This window comes from Vombatus ursinus, unplaced genomic scaffold, assembly GCF_900497805.2.
Source record: "Vombatus ursinus unplaced genomic scaffold, bare-nosed wombat genome assembly UNPS02014797.1, whole genome shotgun sequence".
In the NCBI taxonomy this organism is placed as follows: Eukaryota; Metazoa; Chordata; class Mammalia; order Diprotodontia; family Vombatidae; genus Vombatus; species Vombatus ursinus.
Genome location: NW_020954575.1, coordinates 16256123 through 16266211, shown reverse-complemented (window position 1 = coordinate 16266211; position 10089 = coordinate 16256123). Strand labels below are relative to the sequence as shown.

The 10089-nt window shown below is 44.0% G+C and overlaps 3 protein-coding genes across 4 annotated transcripts in view; 1 reads left to right on the top strand and 2 right to left on the bottom strand.

Moving 5' to 3' along the window:
* The window catches only part of LOC114049265 (cytochrome c oxidase assembly factor 3 homolog, mitochondrial), a 1923-nt gene extending 724 nt beyond the window's left edge, over positions 1 to 1199 (bottom strand). Inside the window, exon 1 of the mRNA XM_027870502.1 lies at positions 921 to 1199. Within this exon, the coding sequence (XP_027726303.1) occupies positions 921 to 1134 (214 nt within the window). The 5' untranslated portion in view covers positions 1135 to 1199. The remainder of the gene's footprint in view (positions 1 to 920) is intronic.
* A 235-nt stretch (positions 1200 to 1434) lies between these two features.
* Positions 1435 to 6901, top strand: CNTD1 (cyclin N-terminal domain containing 1). Its single transcript, XM_027870422.1, has 7 exons — positions 1435 to 1606; positions 2960 to 3035; positions 3285 to 3459; positions 4081 to 4243; positions 4913 to 5054; positions 5745 to 5841; positions 6707 to 6901. The coding sequence occupies exons 1-7, from the start codon at positions 1435 to 1437 to the stop codon at positions 6875 to 6877; spliced, it is 996 nt and encodes a 331-aa protein (XP_027726223.1). The 3' UTR covers positions 6878 to 6901.
* Positions 6902 to 7437: 536 nt separating this feature from the next.
* BECN1 (beclin 1) overlaps positions 7438 to 10089 on the bottom strand; it is an 8885-nt gene continuing 6233 nt past the window's right edge. Inside the window, exons 10-12 of one of the 2 annotated variants that reach the window (XM_027870420.1) lie at positions 9744 to 9806; positions 9084 to 9226; positions 7438 to 8300 (exon numbers count right to left, since the gene is read on the bottom strand). In XM_027870420.1, the coding sequence (XP_027726221.1) occupies positions 8132 to 8300; positions 9084 to 9226; positions 9744 to 9806 (375 nt within the window). In that variant the 3' untranslated portion in view covers positions 7438 to 8131. Of the gene's footprint in view, positions 8499 to 9083; positions 9227 to 9743; positions 9807 to 10089 lie in introns of both variants that reach the window. The other variant, XM_027870421.1, reaches the window with a different exon arrangement.

Genomic DNA, 10089 nt, shown 5'->3' with positions numbered 1-10089 from the left:
CACAACAGCTCCCAATAGCAGTATGTGTTCAGTGCTTCTGCTCTCCACTTGCCACCCTGCCTGTAGCACTTTTCTGGCTATTCTCCACTGGGGCAGTAGTAAAGAGGGGCGTCTAATTCAGAAAGGGCTAGGTTCAAGCCTGGCAATGGACACACACATTGGCTCAATAAGGACAATAAAAGCAGCGTGCTGAGAGGCAGTACTGCATAATGGATAGCAAGCCAGCCTCAAAGCCAAGAAGATTCAGGTTCAAGTCTTCCCTCTGCAAGTTACTGCCTCTCTGCAAAGAAGGTGCAGGCCTGTATCGGTAGAGTTTCCCCACCAGGGAGTTTCCTAAACCGCTGAAACCAAAGGTCCAGTGCCTGTAGCTATGTATTTGCTGACATCTGGGGGCTGAAGAATCTGGGTTCTATGATACCCCTACTTGGCTCTGTGGATAGAGCACAAGGCATCAGCAGGTGGAGTCAGCAAGATCTGGAGGTCTCCAGGAGGCCAGGAATTCAAATACACCCCCAAAATACCCAAACTGTTTGCCTCGGTTTCCTCATCTGTAAAATGGGGATAAACAGCACCTATCTCCCGTGAGGATCAAATGAGATAATATCTGTAAAAAGTTCTTAGCACAGTGCTTGGCACACAGGAGGTGCTATATACATGTTAGCTAGTGCTATTATTAAGTTAGGTAATAATTGTTAATTACTATTATTCGACACGGCTATGTTACTGCCCTGCGCTGTGACCTTGGGTAAGTCACTGGCTCTCACTAAGCGTCAATTTTCCTGCTCTGGCTCTAAGTCCCTCCAGGCGCTCCAGCCTCCCCAGCCCCCGCTACATCCCTCTCCCTCCGCCTCCTTCCCCTCCCCCCAGCCTCGTTTCTCCCCCGCCCTCCCCCCCCCCAAGCCTCCGTGACCCACGGATACAAATGGCCAACACCAGGGCCCCGATGCTCAGGCCGGTCAGGATGTTCCGGCCCCGCCGCTGCGGAAGCGTTTTCTGCCACTGGGAGAGCTCCACCTGCCGCATGAAACGCAGCTGGGCCGGGCTCAGCTTCTCTCGCGCCGGATCAATGCGCTGCGCTACCGGGGCCTTCCCGGCCTCGGATCCCGCCGCTCCGCTCGCACTAGTATCAGCCATCTCACTCCTCGAGCTACTCAAGACCGGCTCACAGCCCTGGCGCACGGCAGGAAGGACGCCTCTTGGCCGTCGCCGCCGCTGAGGATTCTGGTACTTGTAGTCTGACCGGCCTTTCCTTCGGAAGGGGGCGGAGTGTCCCGGGAGCGCCCTCTGATTGGCCGAAGCTTCCTCGGCGCACGCGAGCTCGGCGGTTGAGACCTAGAAAGACCGTTGGGAGCACGAGGCTGCGCAAAGGCTGCGAAGGTTCTGAGAGCCAGTGTGGGTTTTGCGTTGTCGGGAGGGTCGGAGGGCCAGCTGACTATGGCCGGGGCCGTAGGGCCCAGCGGGTCGGCCGCCCTCAGCGACTTTAAGTTTGGCGCTGTGGACACGCAGACGATCGAAGACGCCCTGCTCCACCTGGCCCAGGAGAATGAGAAGGCAGTTCGGGAAGCCCGGGGGCAGGCGGGCAGCTTCAGGGAGACCCGGATCGTGGGTGTGGGCCCAGGGCTTGGGGAGCGTGGGGTCTGTTCTGCACCAGGGGCACCTAAAGCCCCCACCCCTACAGTTTCCTCACCCACTCGGAGCTCATCTCCCTTCTCCTCTCCCTCCCCCCCGACCCCCCACCCCCCACTCCAGTCCCCTGGTAAATCAGAGGAAAACTGAAGCCATTGCCCGGATCATTCAGGCCTCAAAGCAAACAAGAAATAACCCTAGCATTTTATTTTGGCTTCAGTTATCTCATGTCTAAATTACCAAGGTCCAGTCAAGTCAAGATGCATTTATTAAGTGTGTACTATAGGCCAGGCACTGTGCTAAGTATTGGAGATACAGGCAAAAATGAATTAACTTAGTTCTCCACTTTGTCAGTAGAATTGTGTGAGGGGTGGGGGTAGGGCTTTCTGTGTGCCTGCGAGGATATTTTACACAGGTGTGTTTATATGCAACATCAAGAGGGTTGTGGGCCTGTCTTGGATCCGCAGCAGCACATAGCCAACAGAGACTTAAGTTTCAGTGAAGAGAGGGGGTTTGGCTGCCTGTACAGTTCTCTCCACGTATCTGACCATCTGCAATGCCCTGCTGATGGTGTTTTATGTAAAACCCAAGGGTCTTGGAGAGCTCTGCTGAGAACTGAGATTTACCCTGGTTCCCACCTTCTGATGGAATTGGAAACCAAATAATTCCAACTGGGACTATTTTTTCAAAGGGAAATACTGGAGGCAGTTAGGGCTTGTCCTTCCCACCTTCCTAGTGATATTTTCAAAATCTGCCTATACCCTACCAAAAAAGGGGGGGGCATGGAATTAAAGTCACCATAGCCCCATTTAACAGACAAGAGGAATTATGGTCACTTTAAGGTGCACGGTGGTGTTAAGCTAGGCATAGGAAATCTCCAGAGGAAGGTTGCTAAGCTGGACGGTGTCATCAACAATATTCAAGTTCCAGGAAGTTGTTTTTATGTTTCATGTTAAACTTTATAGGAATTAGGATTTTTAATCTATTCAAGAATCTCCCTGTAATCAGGAACATGAGCAGGTAGTTAGGGGGCAGGAAAGGGGGGTGTTTTGGTACCAGGCAAGAACTCTTATCTGCTGAACCCTTCAGGAGTAAGAGTGACCAAGGAGCTTGGTAAGCCCTTGTTCTTGGCACTCAATTGGACTTCCCTTTTTGCCTCTGATCAGCTTGTTGGCAGCAGAAGAAATTAGGCTCAGTTAGTTATTCTAGTCTCATCTTTCTCACCTCCTGACCCTCTTTCGTGGGTCGAATCGTGGTTTTTACACAACACCAAGAGTTCAGAGTGGTTAGGGTTGCATCTTGTGATTCAGGCTTTTCTTTTCTATTTTGGCAGAGTTCGTTTTTCTCCTGTCTGAACAATGGTGCTTGGAAAAATCCGTGAGCTACCAGGCAGTAGAAATCCTAGAAAGGTAAAGTCCTGGGCATGAGGCCTTTGCAAATAGGTAGCTCTCAGATTAATGTGCTCACTCCTGTTGAAATGGTACCAGTCACCTCTTACCTTGGCATTGCTCTTGATATCCTTACTTGCAAGTGTAACCAAGTCTTAAATTGATATTGGAGAGGCTAAGATGTAGCAACATTTGAAGAACAAATGCTCCCTCTGGAATGTGTGGAAGTCCAGATTGTTTATTTCTGACCCACCCCACCCCCTCCTGTAGGTTCATGGTTAAGCAAGCAGAAAGCATCTGCAGCCAAGCAGCACCTGTGGTGAGAGAGAGTGAGAAAGCAGAGCCCTGGAGCTGGAGGGCCCAGAAAGAAGAGCTCTGCAGTACGTTTGTACTTCGACTTGTGTCATGTGTTCAGCTGGCAAGCAAACTTTCCTTCCACTACAAAGTAAGGAGTTGGTGCTGTTCTTTCCACTTTCACAGTGCTATGCTCTAAAATCTGGCCTTTTGTGGACAGCTAGATGTTACGAATAAAATAAGTTGTCCACAGTGCAGCTCTGAGAGACCTACCCCTACGTGGGTGATTCTACTCAAGTGGAAACTACAGAGTGCAATTACACTTCATAAGCAACCCTATTAAACACACACAGCTGTTATAACCAGCACTCTGTTATAACCAGCAACCTGTTGTCAAAGCACAATAGCTGGATTAATGCCATCATTATATATGTATACAGGTCACCTTTCCTCCCCTTTGGACTCAAGGACAGTTTGCATAAGGTGCATGAATAGTCAACATACTTTAATCATCATTAAGGGTCAGATTTATAAAAGGGAAAATATCCCTGGCTACTGGATTTGGGATTGGAGGATCTGAGTTCAAATTCCACCTCGTTGCTACCTCTGAACTCTGAGCCTCAGTTTCCTTATCTGTAAAATGGGGTTTTCCAGATCTAACTCTATATTATACTTGTTTCACTCCCCCCTCCCCCAAAGTTTGTGACAAAAATCCCAACTTATTAAATAGAGACTCTCTTCTCTGTCCCCTCCCCTTCTTTTCTTTATTCAGATAGTCAGCAATGTTACAGTCCTGAATTTCCTCCAGGCCCTAGGGTACCTTTATACTAAAGAAGAACTACTGGAGTCAGAACTTGCCATTTTGAAGTCTTTAAACTTCCAAATCAATCTGCCTACTCCTCTGGCATATGTGGAGATACTCCTGGAAGTTTTAGGTATCTCATTCAAAAGATATCTCAGTGGAAATTAGGCAAGCATTGTAGCCATTAAAGGCCAAGTGTAGCTTAAGACTCTTCTACTGGAGGCAATCAATGTGCTCCAGGGTTCTGGGCAACCTGTCAAAGAGGGAAAGAATAGCAGCAGTAGTCTGAAGTGCTCTGCCTAGTTGTTTGGCAGACTGGAGAGAGGGGTGTACTTGGTTAGCTTTGGAGAAGGCGTTCTGTCTTTTGGAAGGACATAAGAGAAGTCCCCATAGCCAGCTTCTGCTTGCTATCACAAGGCACCTCCTCAGAATGTTTTCTTTACAGAGGCAAAGGATGGGAGGGGAACAAAGAAATAAGGCTTCCATGGTTATTACTTTTTTGGTATTTATATAGTCTGTGCATTTTTTTCCTCTTCCACAATTTTACCTTTGAAATTGACCGTGATCTAATAAGATAGCCAATCCACTGAGCAACCCTACAGCAGAACATAGTTACCAAGAACAATGTTAGCCTAATAGGTATGTTCCATAGTCATGTGCAGAAAGTGGCCCATGTAATGTGACATGACCTTTTAAACGAACTACCTTGACTTACTAGGAATCTGACCATGTGCTTGGTCAGTTATTACCTTTGAGGGAGGGATGAAGGTAGAGTCTTCACACCTCTCCATGCCCCATCCAGGGTATAATGGCTGTTTGGTCTCAGTCAAACAGCTGCATGGAACCTGCCTGACATTACTTGACTTGGTCTATCTCCTGCATGAACCCATCTATGAAAGCCTGCTGAGGGCATCAATTGAGAACTCTACACCCATGGAGCAGGGGTAAGGCACCTCCTATATAAGATTTATAAATACTGGCAGCATTGTTTGACAAGGACCTGAGGAGTACATCAGACCTACTAGTTTGTCCCCTCACTTTAGTAGACGTAATTGTAGAGGATTCATTCTCATAAATGTGTAATTTATGAACTTACAACTTACTGTTTCTGATGTGGCAAGTTCAACCCAACCAAAACCCAAAAGACTTAAGATTTTAAATGAATTTATTTAATATTTAATGAATTTAAATATTAAATATTTAAATGAATTCAAGTAATTAACATCTCCTATTACCCCTCCTATTATTGCTTCTTGATCATAGGTTGGGATGCTTGGACTGTTTTCAGAAACTGGAAACAGACAAAACAAGCCAGTCATAAGGCTGCAGCTTTGACAAAACCTGATTACTGTAAAGGCAGATGAGAGAAAACCCCACAATTATGCTGTTAGGATAACAGATGGGAACACAAAAGACCAGTAAATCAAATACACATGAATGAGGCTCATGTTTTATCCTTAGTTTTTTTTGTTTTGTTTTTAGTTGGGAGGGAGCTATCTATGGGATAGCCAGCTGGTTCTATCATTTCTTTTCATATGAAAGTAATCAAGTAACAAATTTCCATGACCCAAGAACTTAGGCAAACAAAATTCTCATCTTTGTCATAAAACTCAACTGTGATTTTAACTGCTCAGGGGAAAATTTGTATCCATGAAAGAAGACTTCATGCTTTTGGCAGTTGGGATCATTGCAGCCAGTGCTTTCATCCAGAATCAAGAGTGGTGGGGCCAGGTATGCACTGCTAAGTGGCATCACTATCAGGATTCATTTAATAAAAAGCATTCCCCAATCAATTAAAGGGAAAGGGCAGATTTACGTTCACCAGAAACAAGTACCAAAGTCTAGCAAGAGAGAGATCAGCGAGCCAAGATAAATGGTTAAGGTTGCTCATTAAAGCATTTTCAGTTTCTTAACAAAGCAAAATTGAAAATGCTTTGAAAAGGTGTGTTCTCAGAACCAGCATAACCGTTGTACACAGTCACATTGTGGGATGACTAACTTTGATAGACTTAGCCCTTATCAGCAATGCAAGGATCTAAGAAATCTCCAAAGGATGGAAAATGCTATTCACATCCAAAGAACGAACTATGGAGTTTGAATGCAGATCGAAGCATAGTATTTGCTCTTTTTTTTCCTTCCGTTTTGTTTTCTCTTTCTTGTGCTTCCTCCTATTGGTTCTAATTCTTTCTTACAACATGACTAATGTGAAAATATGTTTAACAGGAATGTATATGTATAACGTATATCAGACTGCATGCTGTCTTGGGGAGGGAGAGAAAAGGCCAACTATCACCTGGGAGTCTACCTCTAAAATGGGGAGAATTTCAAGTAGGGAACATGTCCCTCATACTTCCTAAAATCTCCTTAAGTAAAAGTCAGTTGCACACTAGGCTGCAGTGCTGGGTGTTAAGAGCTATTCTCATACAGTTTAGCTCTGGTAAACATTTTAATTTGGATCCAATCTTCCTGTTAAATTCAGAGGAATAGGAAGATATAGTTAACATTTGACCCCAGAGGTTATCTAGAAAAATGTACATGTTTGTGTAATAAATCAGTCAAGATTTAGAAAACTAGCTGCTTGTATCTCTCCGTGAAGGTTGTGGAACACTTACACAGCATCACCGGTATCGCCACTGAGAACACTGCTGAGTTTTCATATGCAATCCTGACTCATGGGGTAGGAGCCAGCACCCCAGTTCGACAGCAACCTGGTCTGCACCACCTGGCAGCCAGACCACTGAGGACGGCTGCCACCTGCAACATGTGAGCCTGAGTTTCCAGAATATCATCAGACTCCAGGTCATGACCTTTCTTCACCCCCACCCCCCCACTCTATTTAATCTTGCATATAATCTAGTATAAAAAAAAATCAGAGGTATCTCAGGTCTTTCAAGTTTAATTTTATATTACCATTTTCTGTTTGCTGTTCTTCAGAGAAAGGGTTAAGGTGGATCTTTTATTCTTTGCAGCCTCAGTAAAAATAAAAGGGGGAAGAATGCTAAGTTGGAATGTTTGGTTTTACAGTACAGGCATGATTTCCTCTTTAAATGTGATTTTTTTTTTGTAAAATAAAAACTAAAACAGTAAGAGTAAGAGTAAGAAGAAAAAAAAAAGGACCAAAACCCAGGTAACCTTGACCTGGCATAACATTTCTTTTGTCCCAAATGCCCCTGTCCAAGTGCATTCTCATTCAAGGATAGGGCCTTTGCCCACTCCTTTGAAATGAGCAAACACCGGCTCTTCCAGAACTGGCTATTTTTAGTCTACTTTAAATAAATACTTTAAATCACATATCCCAACCTTTCTAACATAGTTACTTAAGTTTGATTTTTCCAGAATACAAAGTACTTTATTATAGAAGGGTTTTTTGTTGTTGTTTTACAACCAGTGCACCTCTGCATAGTAACAGACTGCAGCAAATCTTTATTGCGAAGAATTATCTTCATAATGTTCCAAACAGTATTAAAGTCTGTTCATGTCTTTTTTCTGCCATGTGTCTGTTGGCACAGAGCAGATCGGCAATAAGCACTAGACTTAAGAGAGAAAAGTGTTAAATTTCAAGCTTCTGATCACATTATGTGGCCTCCAGGCAAAGGTTATGTGACATTTTTCCATATTACTTGATGTTACACACATATGCACTCTTCTTAATAGAGAGGTGTTTATATAAAGAAACCATATTGAATACACATAAAATTAGGAGAGATAAAATCCACTGATAACCACTTTTATCTCAGACTTTTTATAAAAGCAACCTTATTTTCTGTTTTCAAGGAGTATAAAATTGTGAAATGGGCTGGTGGAGAAATATACACGTTTTGTTACTGCTCTGGACACTACTCACAATAGAATGTTATTCTTTTAAAATAAAGTGGTTTTGTGGATTTTCCTTTTTGGTACTGTAAACATGTTGTACTGTTTAATATTAAATGAACTTAATTTATAACATTTCTGCCAACAAAAAATATTCTAAAGCCATTAAGGCAGAAGTCTCCCTCACCCTCATGGAGAAAAAAAGAAGTCATTTGTTATAAAATTGTGAGGAGACCCAAGCAAGACCCCATTTCAGATTTGTCAACATAAACTTGAGTGCCTTTGTCCACTGCTCCTCAGAGTTGAACTGGGTTTTGATGGAATAGGAGCCGCCACTGCCTCCTGTGTCTTCAATCTTACCTTTCTCCACATCCATCCTGCAGCAGAGACACATCAGAGTTCATTTAGTAACTGAGAATTCAAGTCAGTTCAGGCAAACAGGCAGGGCCACGATCATGGGACCATTCACGTCATTTTCTCCATTAAAGCACTCTTGTCAGGGAAGGGTGGTGTACTTTGGATTTGCTCGAAAGCCAAATATCATGCTGGCTGTCACAAGTGCCCCATTGTCACTGCTGAGTTCAGAGACAGAACGTGGAAGCAAATGAAAGGATGGGAACAGGGAGCAGGTTGCAGTGGGGCGTGAGGGTTAGAGTGTCCCTCACTGATCTCTAAAGCATCCTTGCATTCATGGAGAAGAAAGGTAAGAAAGAAAAGAAAATGCTGTGTCTTTGTGGCCAGGAAAGACAGTTCTGTTCCACTGATGGAATAAATCTCCTGTCTGTTAACTAAGGGTGGGGCCAACATGAGATCAAAATGCTTATTTCCAGGAGCTTCTGGAAAAACCCTCTTGAAACTAGAGAAGCCAGAGCTCTGTGCCAAGATAATCCCCAAACTCATCTAGTATAACATTCTCTCTCCAGGGACTGGGGATCACATCTTACTCCATTCATAGGATCAAGGGACTTGAGCAAAAGATTCAGTGAGAGCAATACTCAAGTCCCTGACCATCAAAGCTACAAGATCTAGAACCAATTAACTGTTCTTCTTAGTCCTGACAAGTACTTGACACTGTTCTGACTACCTGGATTATGAACCCTTTCCAAGTCTGGTCAGTCTGGTGTCACTGCAGCCTCATCCTAAGCTGGAAGTACACTAACCTGTAAGGCAGACAGAAGCGTGTCTCGCCCTTCTCCACCTCTTCTTTGAATTGCTGCACACAATCCAGGAAAGCCACCATTGCATGATCAAACTTGTTGTCCCAGAAAAACCGCAAACCTCCAGAACAGTATAATGGTAGCTCCTGCTCAAGAAAAGAAGCACAGCAGCACACGTGGCACCAAAGCATCCCAAATGGCCTCAGGCCTGCTGATTCTTCAATCCATGCTCTATCTGAATCTCACTAAAAATAGGCAACCAAGTCCTGGTGGTTCTCTCTTGCCTTGTCGTGGAGCAGCTATGTTACTTTGCACACAGCCTAACTTCTCTGGGTTTGGTTTCTCCATTTAGAAAATAGGAATGAGAAAGATCTACCTCACAGATTCCTTCCTCAAGCCAATTTACACAACCCTCTCCAGCCATCCACCTAGGCATTCCAACCTCTCATTCAGAGTTTCTAGCAGATTTTGAAAAATGTTTCAAATCTTTCCTGTAGTTCCAAGGGGGGTGGATTTTAACTGCATCTTAGATATTCACATTTTAGAGATCATCTGAGGCTGGGACAGAAGCTGAAGTGCAATACTAGAACTAAATTCAGCTGTCTCATTAGAAAATATCAGAATTATTCTATAATACAGTTGAACTGGAGATACCCAGAGTACCTTGGATTTGTCTGTGAGAGACTCCAGATACGAGTGATTTCCATAAGGAACAAGGCGATACCTTAAAAAAAAAAGTAAAAGGATGGAAAATGGGGCTATTCAAGAAGACATTATTTTCTAAGAAAGATGAAGTCATGTAGTTTATCAATTATCCATGGATTCAATAGCCCCTTCTCTCTTTGGACAAAACCCTTTACAGAGTGAAAATGTCCAGGAATGAAGTGTAGTCTTCACCCAGAGGAAAATCTTAATCTGCTGAACAGAGCAGAGTGTTACTGAAAATGTGCTGCCAATCTAATGGAGTGACAAGAAGGAGCAGAACAAAAAAAAAAAAAAAAAAAGGGGG